Here is a 24,505-nt window from a genome sequence, read left to right on the forward strand (position 1 = left end):
CCCAGCCACATACAGTATTTATTTTTATATATATATTTATAGATATGTACAAAAGGTTGCCAGTATACATAACAGTACAGAAGTGTACATCTTAAAATCCACTCTGCAATACATGTTACCAGGTCTCAATAAAACAAAAGATTTAGCTAAGAATAAAAGTAATGAGCAAATACTTATGTAAAAACAATTTATTTTTTTTTTGGATAGGCAAATTATTAAATATAATTTGAATGGCAGTGCAATATGTTAAGTTACCTCATACACACTAATATACCAGTCTTACTCTGTTTCTGGTGTAGAGGTTTACTGTCCAGCTTAACACTTTCAAATGTACATTATAATAGTATCAAAATGTTCTGGCAAAAAGATATTGAAAGGAATCATGATGTTTTGTTGACAAAAATAGAAATCTGTAACAAAGCTAAATAACACTAAAAGAAAAGAAAAACATTTTGTTTCAGTTTTACATTTGTGTATAATCACACTTTAGTACATCTCTGTTCACTTGTAGTCCCCATAATGAAAATAGCTTTATACAAAACAACTTACTAAAATTTCTGGAACCATACATTGTTTTTTCCATGCTCTATACATTTCTGTGCACACACACACGGGTTCACTCTCATACAGCTTCTGCACTTTTTGTAACAGGTGCTAGATATAGAAAGAAAATGCTCTATTATCATTAACAGCAACAAAGTTTTACAAAACAGCTTCACTCTAGTCTATGGTATTAATCCAGTACTTAGCACATGTTTAATATTAAGTCTCAAACAATAAAACAAAATGATACATTCTCTTGCTAAACTATTAGTTGCGGATTCATTGATAATAAACAGAAGCCATGGTGAAGTTGCGCGCACTAGCGTTTAGACTTTAAGCAGTCTCCTTGGCTGAGGAGGTGAGTTTGCTGGCGTTTCCATTCTGTGACTTGTAGCTGGTGAAGCTAGGTGTATGGATTGTCCTGATGCTCTTCAGGCCTTGGGTCAGTGAAGTGGGAGAGGTAGACAAAGGGGGGGAAGAGGAGGAGGAAGGGGGGGATGGCCGGCCATTTTGAGTCTGTAGTGAGAATGAAAGATGGTGACCTTTACCTGTATAAGTGGGGTTCTGAAACTTTAAGGAGCCGTTAGAGACCGAAGGAATTAGGGAGGTAGAGTGAGCAGTGCGACCTGTTTGAGGACTCAGAAGGCTAAAGGAAGGAATGGACATTTTAGTAGGTGGATTGAGAGGGTTAGAGCTGTCACCACTAGAAGCAGGCACAGAGCTGCTTTTCCCAGAGGTGGGAGAAAAAGAAGGGATCTTAGAAGCAGGTAGGGTAGGGGAAGTAGCCTTATAGTCCCCACCAGCTTTCTTAGCACTTCCATTAGCCTGTAAATAAAGATGGCAGGAGACAGTTTGTCAGAAAGCTAGTAACATAAGTAAACAGGGCCTGGGAAAACAGCCCTACAGAAAATAAGAATTAACAGTTCAAGGCCTGAGCTAAGTCTCACAGCTGTGGACTGAACCTGGTAGAATCCCCAAAGTGCACAACAAAGAATGCATAGAGTGCGAAGAGAGAGAAAGCTTGTGTGAGAAATCACATCAACCTACAGACTATTTACAACAGTGGTCATGCTTCAGGATTGTTAATGTGAGAATGGAAACATTTGGATAGAGCGTTAATGTGCATCTAATGCAGTCCATTAAACCAGAGGTTCTCAAACTGGGTTGGGACCGCACAGTGGGTCACAGCCCTGTTTTACGGGCTCACCAGGGCTGGTGTTAGACTTGCTGGAGCCCAGGGCCGAAGCTGAAGCCCGAGTCCCACTGCCCAAGGGCTTCAGCTCTGGGCAGCAGGGCTCTGGTTACATGCTTTCCCCTTCTCCCTCCTATCCCTCACCCCCACGTGGGTCTTGGGCCCCCCGAACCCAGAGCGACAAGCTCAGATTTCAATCCTCACTCCTGGGGTCATGCAGTAATTTTTGTTGTCAGAAGGGGGTCGCGGCACAATGAAGTTAGAGAACCACTGCATTAAACACACAGGTTAGTATCCGCGCTTCCTTTAAATGCTTTGAACAGAGGATTTCCTAGCTGTCCTGATGGATCACATTTACCAAAGGGAAGTAAACAGGTTTGGCATCCTAAGCTGAACATTGAAGTAAAAAGCAGATGTTTTATTGCAGGCATGCAAAGAATGGTGAAAGTGTAATAAGGATCATAAAGAGATTTTCATGCCCCCAAGATCCAGGATGTCTAGTTAGATCTCATTTGAAAGAAGAAATCCATTATTTGGTAGAATCTACGTCAGTGACTTGACTTACATTTTTTTAAAACAGCTTTAAATGTCCATCCAAAGATTTGGTTTAGGGTAAAACTACCTGTCTGTATTGGCGTGGATCCTGGAGCTTGTGCTGTCTGCCTGCTTTATCCAGGCTTCCTTGTCTACTTTTTGTAGCCATGGGTATTGGCATCCTGCTAGTCTGTGAAGTGGTGCTTGAGCCCTGTTGAAAGGATTGTAGAGACACAGGAAAGACAAGGAAATCAGTAGTAAATATGAGTGCATTTAAAAAGGGGAATCACATACCATGCGCAAAGAAGCTTTGTGTGAGAAGCCAAAGTACTACATGCAGGGGAAACATCAGAGATTCACGTCATGAGCCACACCACTCTTGTTAATTCCAAAAATCAAATGGAGGAATCTGCTCAACTACTGATCAAACTGGATTTAATGTCAGTGTCATTCTCATTTCACACAGCAAATTATTGACCCAGCTTCCCTGCATGGCCCGTCACCAAACAGCAGCAGAGGTAAAACAATCTATTAGCTGTTAGACACCTAGTGGGAAGACCAAACAAGCCACCTGAAAAGAAGCAAACAAATCATGAGACACCTCTTGCTTAATGGTGATTATTGCAGATTTTAGAAAGCAGCTGGAGTTTGATTTCTCCTAAGGTACCTTACGTGAAGCAGACAGGATTGACGAAGGGGATTCTGCACCAGCACGGCTCTCGTCCAATACAAGTTCTCTGGGTGCAGCCTCTTGTGTTATATGGGAAAAATAGGGGGCACTGCTTCTTACAGAGCCACATGCAAGTTCAGGGACAGATCGTGGACTCATCTCACTGATGGTATTCTCTAGCTGTTTAATAGTCTGCTCAAGACTGTCCAGAGTCCTGTACGTATTCTTTCGAATTTCATCAGTCCTAGAGCTCTGTGCTGATGTCTCAGGAATAGGATCTTCCTTCCCAGAACTATCTTTGGTAACATCCTCAGGCTGAGACCCTGTGATTTCAAATCTTTTGGCCTCCTTGTGTTGCTTTAGAGTCCCATCTTCCTCCTCCTCCTCTTCATAAACCACCACCTGTAAGGTCTTCTTCCCAGTTTTGGTCCCTGTACGTATTGCTTGAGTCAGAGCAGCCAGCTGCTTTTTAGGGAACTTAAATTTAAATTTTTTCTTAGCATCCTGCCTGCTTCCAAACTGATAAGGAGAGTCCACTTCTGAATTTAGACCATAAATTTGACTAAATTTGTTAAAACCGGTCTTTGCTATTTCTTGTTCCTCAGGAGTTTTTGTTTCTGTAGAGTCAGAATTAGACTGAAGTTTAAATTCATATGGTTGCTCAAGCCCACGATTTGCTAAATAATCTGTAGAAGCCCTTCCATTATTAATTGTCTGCACTGCTTCATTCTCTATCACTGGGATTTCAGATATTTCATTTTCTTCATCCTCCTCCTCTTCCTCTATCTTCTCCTCTGTCATCATTTTCTCTAACTCCTCATCACATTCTTCAAATATGGTTGAAAGTCTTTTATAAGCCGATCGAATATCCATTGGTTCTTCAAAGATGATGATGACTGGTTTTTTGTCCAGACAAACTACTGGTTCTTCATTCTCTGTACTCTGTAGTACACCTTGTTGGGATGTCTTGTCCTTTTTGGCATCTATATTAACTGTTTGTACATCTCCTCCCTTCCTGCTTACTATATCATGAACTTCTCCAGTCGACAGAACCTGGACAGTTGTCTTGGTAATCATAAACGCAATGTTGTCTGTTGGTGGGTTTTCTTCAATTGGAGAGCTAGCTGGAGACTCTCTCTCCTCAATATAGTTTACAGTGGTATTTTTAGATACTTTAGGCCTTAGCACAACCTGACTGTAGTCAATTACAGGCATTTCTTGCTCCTGTGGTGATCTGGAAGCCTCCTGAGTTTGCAACTCTGTTTGCCTGACAAGAGGTGAAACGCTGCTGATTGGGATACATTTGCCTGCACACTCTAGTGGTTTGTTCTGAGGCATGTCATGATCAGTGTGTCTCAATATTCCATAGTTCAGCTTTTGTTTTCCAGTTTCAATAGCTGGATAATGCACTCCTAAGACATCTTGACTCCCTTTTCTTCTGTCACTTTCTGGCAAGCTTACATTAGAGAAGTTTGTGCTGATATTATGGGGGTTCTTGTTGGAATAGTCTTTATTCCCTACAAACAGATCTTTACTGAATACAGAATTCTCATTCATTGAAAAGCCAATTTTATTTTCAGATATGCTGGAAGCATCAGAACTCCTCTCGTCTTCAGTTTTCCCTTCCCTCTTCTCTTTAGGGTGGTCACTATCTTTTGGAGATCCTGTTGTATCCCCATATACCTAAGGGGGAAAGTTGGATGACTTAGTTAATCAGAGTTGTTACTTGCAAAGATTTTTTTCTCCAATTAATCACCATCTCCTCAGAGGAAGTGAAGACCTTGTGAACTCACTGCTCTGTCCATTGCTACACAGCCATGTCTATAATAGTCTTCTGATTTTCTGTACCTCTTCATGGGAAAATTCCAGATTCTGGTAGGACAGTGTATAACATATCACTGCACAAAACTATGCATGTGCCCAACAAGTACTCTAACCAGAGACTGTCCTTTTTATAAAGGCTCCAGAATGTGTTATGCAAACTAAGGAATTTTTGAAATCTGGTGTCTAATCAGGTGAAGGTAAAACAATGTTAGAGATAAAATAAATTAGGCTTTTGCACAAGACTGAAGCTTGAACTAGATACAGTATTTGACTAAGCTCTGTCGGGAACAAATCAAACCATAAGTAAGGGAGGTTGACTGCCACACCAAAGGGACTGATTTGTAACTGTGAATATTGACAGTCCGTGCAGCCTGAAGGCTCTCTGGGACTGTCTCCCTGCCGACCCCTGGAAGGGAGATGTAACTACCTTGTTGCATGATGGACACTTGAAAAAATTACTGTACTTAGTGAAAAATTACCATGGACATGTTGCTGCTCCCTTCTCAATGTCACCATGGTACAGTCTAGCTCGCCGTGAAAGTAAGCTCTGAAATGTAAACAGCTGTTTTCTAACTGCCTCTAAGATTCCTCCTAAGAGGCGATGTTCTGTGTCAATGTAATTGCTGTCTAACCATACCAAAGTCATTCTACAAGTGACCACTGCAGATAAAAATTTAGTGCTTCACTTAAACACCATAAGTGACATATTTAACACCCTGAAAAACCCAGAAAATAAAATTAAACATTTCTTTAAAGAAACACGTCCTATAGGCACATGATGATTTCATCCAGTTTACATAGACACATTCCCAGGGAGGCTCTGAAGTGAGGAACCTTGCAGACAATACTTCAGAGCAGTAAGCAGCAGGGCAACGAAGCTTTTCTTTGTTTGTTTTAAAGAGCAGATATATTCTATTGCAGCAGAGTGACAAATCCCTGTGAGAAGGCTTGCCCTTCATTATTGCTTTGTTGTTACTTATGGTTTTTGCTGTGGGTATTGGGGTGAAGAGGCACCATGCTTATAACTGATGTAAAATAACCATCTTACAATCAGATTTCTAGTAAAGGTATTGACAGAACAAAAGTGTGAATGAAAAAAATGCTTCAAATACATCAAAAGAACAATATACTAGCAACAACGGCTTGATCCAAGCTGCAAACTATCAGTCATGAAATTCAATCTCCAACACAGAGGATGCATTAGAATAAAGGTACAGGAACTTAAGTGAAGTCATTTAATGGACTTCAAGTGCACACTGTCTCTTAATGCATGCTTCTCAGTATTATATATAAAGCCCAGAAAGAAGAAAGCTAGCAGTGGGCTAGGTTCATAGTTTAAAATCTGTATTCAACATGCTCACAGTTCGTTAGCACTAACAGAGATTATGCATGGAGGACACAAACTACTGAATGGTTTGAACAGGGAGGAATTATCATGCAAAACAATCAAAGCCAGAGAGGACTTAAAATTCAGTGTGACACTCCAGCCACACTTCACATAATGGTTTGTCTGTCAGAAATAACATGTCAGTTCTTACTTGTTTCTTAAGGGCCCAGACCTGCAAGTTGCTGAGGGCCTTCAGCTCCTATTACAATAAAGGGCTCAATATATTTAATGACATCTTTGTAAGAGTGGGAAAGTTACACCTGGGGCTCTGGCTGCATTTCATATCAAGTGATTACATTCTACCTATCCCCCATTCCCCTGGATTTTCAGTTTTTCCATTTTACACTGCCTGTCCCAAACTTTAACAATGCCTAGAGACACTATACCAAACAGCCATGCCCTTCACCCCAGAAATGGCTGCACTCATGGGGGAAATGAAGTGATACTTGTATAGTCTGTATACCAGTTGGTTAAGTTTGTTAGGCTCCATTGGATTGAAAGGTGCCCGTGAATGTCATGCAAGATATAAGCTCAATTAACTTTAATTGCTGGGAGTTTGTGGTTGTCACAACCATTATTACAACACTGAACAGTATTTTTGAGTCAGTTCTTTGGAAAAAAATGTTTGCACTATACTTTAGAAAATGTCCTATAGCTGAGTGCTGACTCAGGCTGCTGGGTGACAGTACAATCATCTGGCCCTTTCAACACTGAAGTTGCACTGTCAAAGAAATCTGACAACATTTCTCCCAAAGAATATTTCGCTATAACTCCTCCCCTCCCCCTGCCCAAGTCCTCTGTCACGCTCAACCTCAGGCTTTATCCATGCAATGGAGAAAGCCAAAGGCCAGATTGAAAGGCTCCCCTTGAGCTTCAATGTTGTTCCAAGATATTACAAATCTCACTTCACTTGTCATGTGATGTAAAATTTCTACTGCACTATCGGATGCTGCTGCTGCAGGTTCACGAGTTGGGGCCAAAGAGAGAAACAGGGCTGAAGGCAAAACTAGGCCTTCATAGCCTGGTTTTCACAGGTGCTCACCTTGAGCTTCCACTGATATTTAAATGACACTTACAGGTACTCAGCACCTTTGAAACGCAGGTGACTGGTTCTTGGGACTGGCACACTGACTTAGTGAAAATGCTCTAAGCTGCTACCTGAGATGTAGGTTTTAATCCTTAGGCCTCGCCACTCCACTGGGCAGTGGTGGTGTATTATAAAATGAGTCTGTCAAGCTCGCCTCGACCAGAACTCTTATGTAAATATTAACGATGAGCTGACACCCCCTTCCCCAACTTGGGCACATGCACAAATATAACTCCTGTCTGCCAGCCTCGGCGGTAAAACCAAATAAGCCACTGGGACGGGGTTAACGAGGAAAGGACACACGACACAAAATTAGTCTTGAAGCAAGGAAAGAAGGTTATGCGAAGAGGGGGTGGCATGTTTGTAAGTGCCACTTGTTACCTTCTTGTCCTTGTGGTGTATTAGAGCGCCAGGCCTTGTGTCTTTAACATGTGTGTCATTTCTGGACTGTTCAGCATGACTGTTTGAATTTACATCCATAAAAGAGCACTTCTGAAAAGCCTAAGGAATTAAAATACTGCAAGTTAGCAGGACACCCATTTGGTTTTGACAGACACCAGCAAAAGAGTTCTGTGTCAAAGAGGGTATTTGTTTGAACACTGAAAACTGGTACCTACTGTCACTAATTTTATAAAGCATGAGATATAGACTATCAGCAAAACAAAAACCAAGGTTTAATTTATGCCCGCTACTGCCCTGAATGTCTGAGTGAAATGCTATTTTCAGATCAGGTAGCGTCTCAGGGCTGGCAAGCTCAAACTAACTGCATTACAAATAATGAATTTGTTAGACAGTCTGCTGAGTCCCACTTTACAGATGGGGACTCTGTGGCACACAGCGGTGAAAGGAGTTGCCCAAGGTTAAACGGGAAGACCCTGGTAGATCTGAGGACAAAAAACCCAGCTCCCACACCTATGTCACAACCACAAGACTCCCCTTAAAGAAATGACTTCATTTCTCAGCATCCCTGTCTTTAACTTGTATGCCTAAACCTGCAGCATCTGACATTAAATTAAGCTTTCAGCTAAAGAGGCCCAATGCAAGAGAAAGATCTTTAAGGACGTGGCTGCACTGCATCAGGGAACAGGCCTTCCATCCTGGGTCCACAGACCCGTGCTCTCAGGGCTCATGCTCGCTCTGTTCATCTTGTGGCTTGGGCGCTGAAGCTTGAAGGGGAGTGACCTTGAGAGCCCAAGTTCCAGCCTGAGCCATGCTGTCTATACAGCTATTTTTCTAGCACTAGGGCAAGCCCTGCTAGCATAATAAGCACTATGGACACCCCCTATGTATCTCACTCCCCAAAACACTTTTCATGTATGGGTAATGAGCTCTATTTCCAAGAGGTGAGGAATGCTGTTTTGTCAGCCCCTGGCCAGCCCCCAAATTCTACCCTCAGAAATGCCTTTTATCAGCTAAGCTGCTGACAGGCTCAGTTGTAACATGTGTAAGGAAATGGTGGCGTGTGGGTAGGGTTTGGGCATTCAGAGAACTAGAAAAGAAGAATAAAATTCCACATACACACCCCAGAGTTCTCATTTTCCACTCATTCTGTCAGGCCCCAATACCAGGCCTAACGAACGGCATTTCCACTGCCACAAAACTCTTAAACCTGGCCCCATGTATGTTCTATCTGCAAACATGGAACCTATGGGACCCTGCAGGTGATTTTAAGAGAAGCAACAAGAAGACTGATGAAGTCACACAGCCACGTGATCCCACTGTGTGAGCTGAGGCACAGAAAAGCCTATGCTAATGAATAGTAAAGACAGTGAGCTGTAACTGAACGCAAGTTCAAGTTGGGGGAGTGGCGTGGAAATACCACGCAGGGCTGCATTGCACATGGTAACACGGGACAGCATCTCTGGCGTACATGTTTGGTATTGTGACAGACCCAGGCCAGTGGAGTACAGGAGTCTGGTAGAGGGCAAATATACTGGTCACTGGATGAGTAGTTTTCTGTTCCCTGAGTGACCAGAGCAGGGGCTGCACTAGAGTAATCAGGAACCTGCTAGAACCAATTAAGGCAGACAGGCTGATTAGTGATTATATCACTCTGCAAGTCCAATCAAGACAGGCTTATCAGGGCACTTAGGTTTAAAAGGAGCTCATGTCAGTTTGTGGGGGTGGTGTGAGGAGCTGGGAGCAAGGGCACAAGGAGCTGAGAGTGAGAGGCTGTGCTGCTGAGGACTCAGGAGTAGAAGTGTTATGAGACACCAGGAGGAAGGTCCTGTGGTGAGGATAAAGAAGGTGTTTGGAGGAGGCCAGTGGGAAGTAGCCAGGGAGTTGTAGCTGTCATGCAGCTGTTACAGAAGGCACTATAGACAGCTGCAATCCACAGAGACCTGGGCTGGAACCCGGAGTAGAGGGTGGGCCTGGTTCCCCCAAAACCTCCTAACTCCTGATCAGATACAGGAGGAGTTGTCCCAGACTGTGGGTTCCACCAGAGGGAAGATCACTAAGGTGTGAGCAAATCTTGCCAATAGAGCGCAGGCCCACCAAGGTAGAGGAGAACTTTGTTTACAACTGGTGCAGGTGGAATTGGTGTGTACAGCGCGGCAGAAAAGGAGGCTGATTTAAACAAAACAAAACAAAAAAAGAGGGTGTTTGTTTTTCCCACCACAATGGATGATTACTGCGGGCACTGATACAAGCTACAGCGGCCCAGCAGGAGCTACCCGTGTCCAGGCAGCCGCCCAACAGGAGGCCAATGTGACTGCAGGCAAGAGACTAATCGCCTGCTGATGACCGGCTTCTTCCCAGACCGGCTATGTTGCGGGAACTATAACCAGTGTAATAGGACCCTTACTAGAGCTGAACCCGGCCCTCAGGGATGCAGATCGTACGGGTCACCATTGCTGCAGAAAATGATGCAGGGATGATGTAGTGGCATACCTTCTGGCCTTTGAGAGGACAGCTCTACGAGATGCCTGGCCTCAAGATCAGTTGGTCTGGCTCCTTGCCCATTCCTGTGTGGGGGGTCCAAAAGCTTATAGACTGCCTGAAGAGACTGCAGCAGACTATCCCCAGCTGAAACGCAGAGATCCTGGCCAGTATCTCGGGTAACAACTGCAGTGCAGGCCCAGCAGTATCACGAGTGGATACCAGGAAAATAAAACCCCACGGTCCCAATTGTATGACCTATCCATCTTGCACAAAAGTGGTTGCGACGGAATTCCAGAGTCCGGAAGAGATACTAGAGGTTCTGGTCATTGACCGATACATGAGGGGGCTACCGCCAGACTTTCGTGCTTGGTGTAAGCCAGAACGAACCCTCCACCTATGATGAGGTTGTTGCACTGGTAGAGAGGCGAAGGACAGCGAGGGAGCTGACCCGACCAGTTAAGGAAGAGAGACACTCTGGGTTAAACTAGCAGCACCAAGCCCTAGAGCTCAGGTGACTGGGCAACAGGAATCACAGGTGGAAAAAGAGAGGGGCTGAGGCCCCAGAAGCCACAAAGAGTCAGAGACTGAGGAGAAGAGGATCATGTGTTAGATGCCCAAACCAAGGACTGGAGAATGTCTAAGGCCCCATACAGATGTTATGCCTTCGGGAGTGGGACATATAGTGGCACAGTGTCCCAAGCGCTAGGAGCCTATGCACGTGTAACCTGGGGAACTGGGGAACCTATGCTCCTAATCCATCTTGTGGGGGTCTCACTAACCACCACATATGTACACCAGACCTGTAAAGCTAATGGGGTAGAGACCACAGCACTGGTTTGATCGGCGAGTGCTATCACGCTTGTCTTGGGAAGCTCATGAAGAGCAGTCAGCTGCTTCAGCTAAGTGTACGGGGATAACAGGCGTCATGGACAGTTGGTTATTACCTACTATTCCAGTAAAATCGAGATTCAGGGGACACTACTGAGTAGCAGCAGGTGTAGTCCCTAAACTCCCTGTCATAAACAGATAAGAAAAGTTGATAGCACAGAAGTACTTTATATCTCTTTGAGTATAAAGGGTTAACAAGTTCAGTAGGCCTGGCTGTCACCTGACCGGAGAACCAATCAGGGGACAGGATACTTTCAAATCTTGAGGAGGGAAGTTTGTGTGTGTGCTGTTAGGTTTTTGGTTGTTGTTCACTCTGGGGGTTCAGAGGGACCAGACGTGCAACCAGGTTTCTCTCCATCTCCTGATACAGGCTCTTATAAGTTCAAAATAGTGAGTACTAAAGATAGATAAAGCGAGTTAGGGCTTATGTGTTTGTTTTCTTATTTGCAAATGTGCATTTGGCTGGAAGGAGTTTTAATTGTGCATTTGGCCTGGAAGGAGTTCAATTTGTATTTTTGCTAAAGGATTTTAATTTGTACTTGAAATACTCTAGGCTGGGAGGGTATTCCAGTGCCTATAGCTAAAAACCCTTGACCTATTCCATCTTAAAATTACAAAGATAATTTTTACTGGTTTTCTCTCTTTAATTAAAGTTTCTTGTTTAAGAACTGAGTGTTTTTTATTCTAGTGAGACCCAGGGACGGGGTCTGGATCACGGGGAATGGTGGGGAGAAAGGGGAAAAGGGAGAGAGAAGCTTAATTTCCCTCTGTGTCGGGATTACTTCTCTCTCAGAGAGTCTGGAGGAGAAAGAGAAGGAGGGAGGAAGGGAATTGTCCTCTTCTGTTTGTGATTCAAGGGTTTGAATCACAGTGATCTTCCAGGGTAACCCAGGGAGGGAAGCCTGGGAGAGGCAACGTGAGGGAAAGGATTACTTTCCCTGTGTTAAGATCCAGAGGGTTGGGTCTTGGGGTCCCCGGGCAAGGTTTGGGGACCAGAGCTGTACCAGCATTGGAATTCCTGGTTGGTGGCAGCGCTACAGGTTCTAAGCTGGTAATTAAGCTTAGAGGAATTCATGCTGGTACCCCATCTCTTGGACGCTAAGGTTCAGAGTGGGGAATGTACCATGACACTCCCTACCCGGTGCTCAAAGGGAGGACTTCCAGGGTTTGGAGACTTACTCCAGTAGGAGGACTGGAGAAAGAGGGGAACCCTAAAGTTAGTGAGGCATCCCACAGTAGACTGTCAACCCCCAGTCTTCTCTGAAATATCCCCAGATTTATTTCCATTCCAGACAGGTAGGAAGTCGAAAAGGAAAGGAGGCGAGCTAAAGTCTTGGGAACCGAATACTGACTCAAAGCCAGAGGGTTGCTCTCGTAGGTAGGCGGGCCCGAGCAGCTGAAAAGGAGGCACCAGGAGAGAGAAGGACCTGAGTCTGACCCCACCCTAAGCTTTTGAACCAGTATGAGGCAACAGAGAGCTGGCCCCTAGGATCTCGGGCAGATTAGCCCGGACAGGAAATTTTGGACGGGACCAGGCTGAAGACCCAAGGTACGACAACATTAGAAAAGGAGTGACTGAAATAGATGAGGGTCCCCATGGAAGGGAAAACTCAGAGCCAGGACCTACTTCATAATGAAGAAGAATTTCTTATGCTGGGTTGCACCAATACAGGGGCAGAAGGTACACAGCATCCTAGTACCTCAAGAACCAGAACGCTGTATTAGTCTTGCTTATAGTCATCTTTTGTGGGGCATTTGGGGGTAGAAAAACCCTGGCACGAGTCCTCCAACGTTTCTTCTGGCCCAGAGTACATGAAGAAGTGCAGATGGTACTGTGTGTCCTCCGGGAGTGTCAGCTGCACAGTCCCCGTCCCACCTGAGGGCACCTTTAGTACCCCTTCCATCATAAAGGTCCCCTTTGAGCGAATAGCATGGACCTATGGACCCCTGGAGAAGAGAAGGCTCGGGCACCAATATATACTTGTTTTGGATTATGCTACTCCGCTACCCAAAAGCCGTCGCCCTGCGGAACACAGCCTCTAAATGATAGCCAAGAGTTGGTGGGGATCTTTGCCTGAGTGGGCTACCAAAGGAGATATTAACAGACCAAGAACCGCCCTTTAGTACGAACTGAATGAACTGGGCCTCACGTACAACTGCCTCCATATAACATAACTGAGAACTTCAGTCTACCATCCGCGACTGATGGAGTTGGTAGAAAGGTTTAACCGAAACCCTTCAAGGGCTATGATAAGGAGGTGGTAAAGTTGAGACGGGAAAACTGAGATTACAGCCCTACCTACCCTACCTTAATGACTCACCACGTTATCCGGGAAGGGGTACCTCAGAGCCTCAACTGGAGTTTTCACCCATTATTACCCGGACAGTGATATAGCCCAAAGAAGATTTGGGAGAGGAACCCAATGAGGGGAGAAAACATAATTAGAACATGTAATACAAATGCGAGACCGGATAGGGGGTCACCCCTATTGTATGGGAACACTTTGAAAAGGCACAGGAGGCCCGCAGAGAACCCATTACAATCGCCAGGCAAAAGTCTGACAATTCCAACCAGGGGATTGGGTGATGATGTTGGTACCCACGGCAGAAAGCAAGCTTCTGGCCCAATGGCAGGGACCCTATGAGGTGATTGAGACCCGTGGGGGAAGTAAACCTACAAGGTGCAGGCAGCCAGGACGCTGAAAACAAGAACAGATTTATCTTCTGAAACCCTGACATGCACAAGAGGCGTGCGGCATAACTGTCCAAAAGATCTAACCCAGGAAAACAAGCCTTCCAAACAGGTGAGAGCGTCTCCTGATTTAACACCAGATCAGAAGAATGAGGTGTCTGAGATGATCTTCCGGAACCAAGATGTGTTCTCGACAAAAAAACCGGGTTCGAACAACCAGACATATCACCACATCGTCACGAACCCTGGAGCCAGAATAACAATGAGCCCTATCGCGGTGCCAGCGGCCAAAACGGAGGAAATAAAAAGCAGAAGTAAAAAAAATGCTGGAGTTGGGGATCATCGAAGAATCCCACAGTCAGTGGTCCAGCCCAATCGCGCTGGTGCCCAAACCTGATGGCACCACAAGATTTTGCAACGACTTCCGGTGACTAAATGAAGTATCTCAGTTCGACGCATACCCCATACATCGCATAGATGAGCTAGTGGACCCGTCTGGGAATGCCTGGTACTTGACTACCTTAGACTTGACAAAGGGGGTACTGCAGAGTCCCCTTGTGAAGATGCAAAGGAAAAGGACTGCGTTCTCTACTCCAGAGGGTCTTTTTCAATATACTGTCCTCCCTTTTGGACTACATGGGGCCCAGCTACTTTCCCAGCACCTCATGGACAAGCTATTACACCCGCATAACCAGTTATGCTGCTGCCTACTTGGACGATGTGGTCATTTCATACCCCAGACTGGGAAACCCACCTAGAGAAGGTGGAGGCAGTCCTTGATACCTTCAGCCGAGCTGGCCTTACTGCAAACCCTGCCAAGTGCGCTGTAGGGTTTACGGAGGCCAAATATCTTGGCTACATTTGGGGAAAAGGCTGGTAAAATCCCAAGTGAACAAGTTGGAGGCCATCCAAAATTGGCCCTCGACCATGTCGCAAGAAACAAGTCCAGGCATTCCTAGGTGTAGTGGGGTATTACTGACGATTTATCCCTCAGTTTGCCACAAGGGCAAGCCCCTGAAGACCTAGTGAAAGCCCATGGACCTAATCTGGTGAGATGGTCTAACGCAGCAGAGGAAGCATTCACAGACCTACAGATTGCCCTCTGCAGTACCCCGTACTGAATAGCCCCTGATTTCACCAAGGAATTTATCCAGCAGAGAGATGCACTGGAAGTAGGTTGGGGTCCGTTCTATCACAGATGGTCAGGGAGGAGGAACACCCAATTCTCTACCTCAGTAGGAAAGTCCTTCCGAGGGAACAAAAATATGCAGAGAGAGTGCCTCGCCGTAAAAATGGGCCATGGAAGCATTGCGCTACTATTTGCTCGGGCGCAGATTTGTCCTCGTGACCGACCACGCCCCTCTCCAATGGATGCAGCAGAACAAGGAGAAGAACACAAGAGTGACCAGGTGGTTCTTATCCCTCCAACCTTTCCAGTTCCATTGGTGCAACACAGAGCAGGGAGCCATCACGGTAATGCCGATGGCTTGTCACGGGTGCACTGTCTGGCATCTCAAGCTGCCCAACCCCTTGGTGTTGAGCAGGGGGGGGGATATGTGACAGACCCAGGCCAGTGGGGTACAGGAGTCTGGTGAGTCTGGTAGAGGGCAAAATGTCACTGTGATTGAGTGTTTTCGTTCCCTGAGTGACCAGGCAGGGCTGCACTAGAGTAATCAGGACCTGCTAGAACCAATTAAGGCAGACAGGCTTGATTACATCACTGCAGCCAATCAAGACAGGCTAATCAGGGCACTTAGGTTTAAAAGGAGCTCATGTCAGTTTGTGGGGGTGGTGTGAGGAGCTGGGAGCAGACGGCACAAGGAGCGAGAGTGAGAGGCTGTTGCTGCTGGAGGACTCAGGAGTAGAAGTGTTATGAGACACCAGGAGGAAGGTCCTGTGTGGAGGAATAAAGAAGGGTGTTGGAGGAGGCCATGGGAGAGTAAGACCAGGAGTTGTAGTTCATGCAGCGTTACAGAAGGCACTATAGACAGCTGCAATCCACAAGACCTGGGCTGGAACCCGGAGAGTAGAGGGTGGGCCTGGTTCCCCCAAACCTCCTAACTCCTGATCAGATGACAGGAGGAGTTGTCCCAGACTGTGGGTTCCACCAGAGGGAAGATCACTAAGGTGTGGCAAATCTGCCAATAAGCGCAGGGCCCACCAAGGTAGAGGAGGAACTTTGTTTTTGACAACTTGGTGTCAGGTGGAATTTGTGTGTACAGCGCGGCAGAGAAAGGAGGCTGATTTAAACAAAACAAAACAAAAAAAAAGAGGGTTGTTTGTTTTTCCCACCACAATGGATGTTTACTCGGGGCACTGATACAAGCTACAGCGGCCCAGCAGGAGGCTACGCCGTGTCCAGGCAGCCGCCCAACAGGAGGCCAATGTGACTGCAGGCAAGAGACTAATCGCCTGCTGATGGACCAGGCTTCTCAGACCGGCTATGTTGCGGGAACTAGTAAACCAGGTAAAGACCTTACAGAGCTGACCGCGGCCCTCATGGGATGCAGATCGTACGGGTCACCATTGGCTGCAGAAATGATGCAGGGGAATGATGTAGTGGCATACCTTCTGCCTTTGAGAGGACAGCTCTACGAGATGCCTGGCCCAAGATCAGTGGTCTGGCTCCTGCCCATTCCTGTGTGGGGAGGTCAAAAAGCTTATATGACTGCCTGAAGAGACTGCAGCAGACTACCCCAGCTGAAAGCAGAGATCCTGGCCAGATCTCGGGTAACAACTGCAGTGCAGGCCCAGCAGTATCACGAGTGGATGTACCAGAAATAAAACCCCACGGTCCCAATTGGTATGACCTATCCATCTTGCACAAAAGTGGTTGCGAACGGAATTCCAGAGTCCGGAAGAGATACTAGAGGTTCTGGTCATTGACCGATTACATGAGGGGGCTACCGCCAGACTTTCGTGCTTGGGTAAGCCAGAACGAACCCTCCACCTATTGATGAGGTTGTTGCACTGGTAGAGAGGCGAAGGACAGCGAGGGAGCTGACCCGACCAGTTAAGGAAGAGAACACTCTGGGTTAAACTAGCAGCACCCAAGCCCTAGAGCTCAGGTGACTGGGCAACAGGAGATCACAGGTGGAAAAAGAGAGGGGCTGAAGGCCCCCAGAAGCCACAAAGAGGTCAGGGACTGAGGAGAAGAGGATCATGATGTTAGACTGCCCAAACCAAGGACTGGAGAATGTCTAAGGCCCCATACAGATGTTATGCGCTTCGGGAGTGGGGACATATAGTGGCAACAGTGTCCCAACGCTGAGGAGCCCTATGCAGTGTAACCTGGGGAACTGGGGAAACCTATGCTCCTAATCCATTCTGTGTGGGGTCTCACTAACCACCACATATTGTACACCAGACCTGTAAAGCTAATGGGGTAGAGACCACAGCACTGGTTTGATCGGCGAGTGCTATCACGCTTGTCTTGGGGAAGCTCATGAAGAGCAGTCAGCTGCTTCGGCTAAGTGTACGGGGATAACAGGCGTCCATGGGACAGTTGGTTATTACCTACTATTCCAGAAAAATCGAGATTCAGGGGACACTACTGAGGTAGCAGCAGGTGTAGTCCCTAAACTCCCTGTCATAAACAGATAAGAAAGTTAATAGCACAGAAGTACTTTATATCTCTTTGAGTATAAAGGGTTAACAAGTTCAGTAGGCCTGGCTGTCACCTGACCGGAGAACCAATCAGGGACAGGATACTTTCAAATCTTGAGGGAGGAGTTTGTGTGTGTGCTGTTAGGTTTTTGTTGTTGTTCACTCTGGGGGTTCAGAGGGACCAGACTGCAACCAGGTTTCTCTCCATCTCCCTGATACGGCTCTTATAAGTTCAAAATAGTGAGATACTAGATAGATAAAAGCGAGTTAGGCTTATGTTTGTGTTTCTTTATTTGCAAATGTGCATTTGGCTGGAAGGAGTTTTAATTGTGCATTTGGCTGGAAGGAGTTCAATTTTGTATTTTTGCTAAAAGGATTTTAATTTGTACTTGAATACTTAGGCTGGGAGGTTATTCCCAGTGCCTTAGCTAAAAACCCTTGTACCTATTCCATCTTAAAATTACAAAGATAATTTTTACTGGTTTTCTCTCTTTAATTAAAGTTTCTTGTTTAAGAACCTGAGTGTTTTTTATTCTAGTGAGACCCAGGGGACGGGGTCTGGATTCACGGGAATGGTGGGGAGAAAGGGGGAAAGGGAAGAGAAAGCTTAATTTCCCTCTGTGTCAGGGATTACTTCTCTCTCAGGAAGAGTCTGGAGGGAGAAAGAAGGAGGGAGGAAAGGTGAATTGTCCTCTCTGTTTGTGATTCAAGGAGTTTGAATCACAGTGATCTTCCAGGGTAACCCAGGGAGGGAAGCCTGGGAGAGGCAACGGTGAGGGAAAGGTTTACTTTCCCTGTGTTAAGATCCAGAGGGTTGGGTCTTGGGGTTCCCCGGGCAAGGTTTTGGGGGGACCGAAGTGTACCAGCATTGGAATTCCTGGTTGGTGGCGCCTACAGGTTCTAAGCTGTAATTAAGCTTAGAGGAATTCATGCTGGTACCCCATCTTCTTGGACGCTAAGGTTCAGAGTGGGGAATATGTACCATGACACTCCCTACCGCGTGCTCAAAGGGAGGGATTCCAGGTTTGGAGACTTACTCCCAGTAGGAGGACTGGGAGAAAGAGGGGAACCCTAAAGTTAGTGAGGCATCCCACAGTAGACTGTCAACCCCCAGTCTTCTCTGAAATATCCCCAGATTTTTTCCATTCCAGACAGGTAGGAAGTCGAAAAGGAAAGGAGGCAGCTAAAGTCTTGGGAACCCGAATACTGACTCAAAGCCAGAGGGTTGCTCTCGTAGGTAGGCGGGCCGAGCAGCTGAAAAGGAGGCCACCAGGAGAGAGAAGGACCTGAGTCTGACCCCACCCTAACGCTTTTGAACCAGTAGAGGCAACAGAGACTGGGCCCCTAGATCTCGGGCAGATTAGCCCGGGCACGAAATTTTGGACGGGACCAGGCTGAAGACCCAAGGTACGAAACATTAGAAAGGAGTGACTGAAATAGATGAGGGTCCCCATGGAAGGGAAAACTCAGAGACCAGGGACCCTACTTCATAATGAAGAAGAATTTCTTATGCTGGGTTTGCACCAATACAGGGGCAGAAGGTACAGCAGCATCCTAGTACCTCAAGACACCAGAACGCTGTATTAAGTCTTGCTTATAGTCATCTTTTTGGGGGCATTTGGGGGTAGAAAAGACCCTGGCACGGTCTACCAACGTTCTTCTGGCCCAGGAGTACATAAGAAGTGCAGAGGGTACTGTGTGTCCTCCCGGGGAGTGTCAGCTGCACAGTCCCGTCCCCACCTGAGGGCACCTTTAGTACCCCTTCCCATCAAAAGGTCCCCTTGAGCGAATAGCATGGACCTGTGGGACCCCTGAGAAGAAGGCTCGGGCACCAATATATACTTGTTTTGGATTATGCTACTCGCTCCCAAAAGCCGTTCGCCCTGCGGAACACAGCCTCTAAATGATAGCCAAGAGTTGGTGGGGATCTTTGCCTGAGTGGGGCTACAAAAGGAGATATTAACAGACCAAGGAACCCCCTTTATGTCGAAACTAATGAAGGGCCTGCTGGTACAACTGCTCACTATAACATAACTCTGAGAACTTCAGTCTACCATCCGCGACTGATGGGTTTGGTAGAAGGTTTACGACCTCCAAGGGCTATATAAGGAGGTGTTGGGTAGTTGAGACGGGAAACTGAGTACCCTACTACCCTACCTTATGATTCGTTATCGGGAATAGGTACCTCAGGCCTCAACTTGAGTTTTCACCCCATGGGACACTAGATATCGCCAAAGAATTTGGGAAGAGGAACCCAATGAGGGGAGAAAAATATAGAACATGTATACAAATGCTGAGACCGGATAGGCCCGGGTCACCCCTATTGTATGGGAACTTGGAAAAGGCACAGGAGGCCAGAGAACCCATTACAATCCCAGGCAAAGTCTGACAATTCCAACCAGGGGATTGGGTGATGATGTTGGTACCCCGCAGAAAGCAAGCTTCTGCCAATGGCAGGGACCCTATGAGGTGATTGAGACCGTGGGGGAAGATAACCTACAAGGTGCAGACAGCCAGGACGCTGAAAACAAGAACAGATTTATCTTGAAACCCTGACATGCACAAGAGGCGTGCATAACTGTCCAAAAAGATCTACCCAGGAAACAAGCCTTCCAAACAGGTGAGAGCGTCTCCTGATTTAACACCAGATCAGAAGAATGAGGTGTCTGAATGATCTTCCGGAACCAAGAATGTGTTCTCGACAAAACCGGGGGTCGAACACCAGACATATCACCACATCGTCACGAACCCTGGAGCCAGAATAACAATGAGCCCTATCGCGGTGCCAGCGCCAAAACGGAGGAAATAAAAGCAGAAGCTTAAACAAATGCTGAGTTGGGGATCATCGAAGAATCCCACAGTCAGTGGTCAGCCCAATCGCGCTGTGCCCAAACCTGATGGCACCACAAGATTTGCAACGACTTCCGGTGACTAAATGAAGTATCTCAAGTTCGACGCATACCCCATACATCGCATAGATAGCTAGTGGACCGTCTGGGAATGCCTGGTACTTGACTACCTTAGACTTGACAAAGGGACGTACGGCAGAGTCCCCTTGTGGAAGATGCAAAGGAAAAGACTGCGTTCTCTACTCCAGAGGGTCTTTTTCAATATACTGTCCTCCCTTTTGGACTACATGGGGCCCCAGCTTACTTTCCCAGCACCTCATGGACAAGCTATTACACCCGCATAACCAGTTATGCTGTGCCTCCCTTGGACGATGTGGTCATTCATACCCCAGACTGGGAAACCCACCTAGAGAGGTGGAGCAGTCCTTGATACCTTCAGCCGAGCTGGCCTTACTGCAAACCCTGCCAAGTGCGCTGTAGGGTTTCGGGGCCAAATATCTTGGCTACATGTGGAAAAGGCTGGTAAAATCCCAAGTGAACAGTTGGAGGCCATCCAAAATTTGCCCTCGACCATGTCGCACAAAACAAGTCCAGGCTTCCTAGGTGTAGTGGGGTATTACTGACGATTTATCCCTCAGTTTGCCACAAGGCAAGCCCCTGAAGACCTAGTGAAAGCCCATGGACCTAATCTGGTGAGATGGTCTAACGCAGCAGGGAAGCATTCACAAGCCTACAGATTGCCCTCTGCAGTAACCCCGTACTGATGCCCCTGATTTCACCAAGGAATTTATCCAGCAGAGAGATGCACTGGAAGTAGGGTTGGGTCCGTTCTATCACAGATGGTCAGGGAGGAGAACACCCATTCTCTACCTCAGTAGGAAAGTCCTTCCGAGGGAACAAAAATATGCAGAGAGAGTGCCTCGCCGTAAATGGGCCATGAAGCATTGCGCTACTATTTGTCGGGGCCAGATTTGTCCTCGTGACCGACCACGCCCTCTCCAATGGATGCAGCAGAACAAGGAGAAGAACACAAGAGTGACCAGGTGGTTCTTATTCCTCCAACCTTTCCAGTTCCATTGTGCAACACACAGCAGGGAGCATCACGGTAATGCCGATGGCTTGTCACGGGTGCACTGTCTGGCATCTCAAGCTGCCCAACCCCTTGGTGTTGAGCAGGGGGGGAGGGATATGTGACAGACCAGGGCCGTGGGTGTACAGGAGAGTCTGGTAGAGGGCAAATATACTGGTCACTGGATGAGTAGTTTTCTGTTCCCTGAGTGACCAGAGCAGGGGCTGCACTAGAGTAATCAGGAACCTGCTAGAACCAATTAAGGCAGACAGGCTGATTACATCACCTGCAGCCAATCAAGACAGGCTAATCAGGGCACTTAGGTTTAAAAAGGAGCTCATGTCAGTTTGTGGGGGTGGTGTGAGGAGCTGGGAGCAAGAGGCACAAGGAGCTGAGAGTGAGAGGCTGTGCTGCTGGAGGACTCAGGAGTAGAAGTGTTATGAGACACCAGGAGGAAGGTCCTGTGGTGAGGATAAAGAAGGTGTTTGGAGGAGGCCATGGGGAAGTAGCCCAGGGAGTTGTAGCTGTCATGCAGCTGTTACAGAAGGCACTATAGACAGCTGCAATCCACAGAGACCTGGGCTGGAACCCGGAGTAGAGGGTGGGCCTGGGTTCCCCCAAAACCTCCTAACTCCTGATCAGATACAGGAGGAGTTGTCCCAGACTGTGGGTTCCACCAGAGGGGACGATCACCGAGGTGAGCAAATCTGCCAATAAGCGCAGGACCTGCCAAGGTAGAGGAGGAACTTTGTCACAGTATGTACATATGACAGTGATATTGCCCTCATGCAGGTCTTGGCTTAAACTTCTTGTTGCTATTCTCTCTCTGTTACCTCGGATTTCCGGTTTCTTTCCCTCCTGAACTACCATCATCTTTCTAGTCTGCTGTGGTCCCCACCAATCACGTGCTTGCACCTTCTGGATCCTGTCACTGTCCTCAGTGCCCCAAAATGTGTCTGTCTCTCCTTCCCTGCCTCCAGCTCCCCTCAAGCACTCCAGGCCCTGGCCTACCCTAGGCTGTGGGTTCTTCAGGCTAGTATCAGACACACTATAGCAACCATATTCCAAGGTGGTGAGGTCTAAGGAGTTCAGGTTCTTCATGGCCTATGGACCCTATATCTTCCTCCTGCAGCAATGCTCTGGTATAAGTCAAGTCCTAGGAGAATGGGTCTGCTATTAAGTCTTCCTCCTACTGCACCACAGAGTGTGGGCTCTCAAGACCTTACTGAGCAGAGCTGGCTTCTCTCTAATTCCTTGCAGGGTCCAGCCCAGCTCTCCCACTAGCTCCTAGTTCAAGAGGAGGGGCTAAAGGCCATTATTGCTGGTAGCTGTACAATGTACAGGTGCAGAACGCCGACAGCAAGTCCTGGTGTAGCACATTGGGAGTGCTGCTGACATGCACTTGCATGCTGTGTTATCAGTAAGGTAAATCAGCAGTGCGCTGTGGAGGAAAGGTGCATGCCAGGGAGGGAGTGGCAATGAGAATTAATTACACCATTGCAGGTAAGGAAGTGATATTGGTGTGGCAAGTATTGTGGTAACTATATAATTAATTTATCTCACTATCATGCAATTTATAGTACTAAATTACTTGATACAGTCAGGCACATCCTCCAATATAACATCCTTCCCCTCTCAGCCTCTCTCGTTACTCCCTTTAAACACAAAAAACTCATAGTGGAGAACTGTAGCAGACTCTCCCAGTATTCTTTTTTAAACAAAGTTCTCTTTATAGATCCCTCTTTTTACTTAGATTCATAGAGCTTAAGGCCACAAGGGACCATTAGATGATCTATTCTGACCTGTAGGCCATTCAATGTCATCCAATTACCCCTCCATGCAGCCCAATAACATGTTTTGCTAAAGCATATCTTCCAGAAAGACATCAATAGAGGAAGAATCCATCACTTCCCTTGTGAATTTGTTCCAATGGTTAATCACCCTCACTGCCAAAATTTGTACCTAATTTGCTTTGGTCTGGCTTCAGCTTCCAGTTATGCTTTTCTCTGCTAGATTAAAGAGCTCTTTAAGACTTAAAAACAACGAGGAGTCCAGTGGCACCTTAAAGACTAACAGATTCATTTGGGCATCAGCTTTCGTGGGTAAAAACCCCACTTCTTCAGAGGCCTGGATCTTTAGGACTCAGTATTTTCTCCCTATGCAGGTACATATACACTGTAATCGTATCACCTCTTAGTCGTCTCTCTGATAAACTAAACAGACTGAGCTCTTAAGTTTCTCACTAAGGCATTTACTCCAGCCATCAAGTACTTTTTTTGGCTCTTTTCTGCACTTTCTCCAATTTTTCAACTTTCTTTTATAAATATGAACACCAAAACTGACTGCATTATTCCAGTTCTAGCCTCACCAACGCCTTTTACAGAGGTAGAACCACCTCTCTACCCCTATTCAGCACTCCCCTCTTTATACAATCAAGGCTCGCATTAGCCCTTTTTGCCAGAATGTCGCACTGAGAGCTCATGTTCCATTTGCTTATCCACTTGGACCCCCCAAATCCTTTTTAGAGTCACTGCTATCCAAGATACAGTTGCCCATTCTGTAGGTATGGGCTTCATGCCTTGTTCCTAGATGTAAAACATTGCCTTTATCTCTATTAAAACACATTTTGTTTGAACAGACACACTTTATCAAGTGATCCAGATCACACTATATGATTGCCTTGGCCTCATCATTATTTGCCACTCAACCTTTATGTCATTCACAAACTTTATCAGCCTGATTTTATATTTACTTCCAGATCATTAATGAAAATGTACAAATCCCTAAACAACCCAAGTAAAAACACCCCCAACTTGATGATGATACCCCATTGACAACTATTTTTTGAGATCTGTCAGTTAGCTAGAGAGCAGTGTGGAAGAGTTTTCATTTTGTATTTATTAATCCATTTAACGTGCGGTCTCTTGATACTGCATAGTGCCAGTTCCTTAAATCCGAATGTTGTGCAGTAATAAACCAAATGCCTTTTAAAAAGTCTGTGTACAGTTTTAGCAATCTAACATGTAATCTCTTCAAAGAATGAAATCAGATTTGACTAGACCTATTGTCCATAAAAACACATTGATTGTCATTAATTGTATTCCTATCTTTTAATTCTTTTAATTGAATCCCATACCAGCTTTTCCATTATTTTTCCCAGGATTGGAGTCATGCTAATTGACTAGGTCATCCCATTTGCCCTTTCTGAGCACTGGCGCAACATTAGCATTTTTCCAGGCATCTGGAATTTCTCCAGGACCTCAAAATTTATTACAAATTAA

At 46.2% G+C, this 24,505-nt stretch overlaps 1 protein-coding gene across 11 annotated transcripts in view; it reads right to left on the bottom strand.

Annotated features, from left to right (window-relative positions):
- The window catches only part of KIAA1217 (KIAA1217 ortholog), a 531,225-nt gene continuing 506,720 nt past the window's right edge, over nucleotides 1–24,505 (bottom strand). For 6 of the 11 annotated variants that reach the window (XM_075062284.1, XM_075062283.1, XM_032775662.2 and 3 more), the window contains 4 exons: nucleotides 7,619–7,738; nucleotides 2,937–4,622; nucleotides 2,358–2,480; nucleotides 1–1,368 (listed from right to left, as the gene is read on the bottom strand). In XM_075062284.1, coding sequence (XP_074918385.1) covers nucleotides 877–1,368; nucleotides 2,358–2,480; nucleotides 2,937–4,622; nucleotides 7,619–7,738 — 2,421 coding nt within the window. In that variant the 3' untranslated portion in view covers nucleotides 1–876. Of the gene's footprint in view, nucleotides 1,369–1,835; nucleotides 2,481–2,936; nucleotides 4,623–7,618; nucleotides 7,739–24,505 lie in introns of those variants that run through there. The other 5 variants (XM_075062285.1, XM_075062287.1, XM_075062286.1 and 2 more) reach the window with 5 other exon arrangements.

The sequence above is a fragment of the Chelonoidis abingdonii genome, chromosome 2, assembly GCF_003597395.2.
Source record: "Chelonoidis abingdonii isolate Lonesome George chromosome 2, CheloAbing_2.0, whole genome shotgun sequence".
In the NCBI taxonomy this organism is placed as follows: domain Eukaryota; kingdom Metazoa; phylum Chordata; order Testudines; family Testudinidae; genus Chelonoidis; species Chelonoidis abingdonii.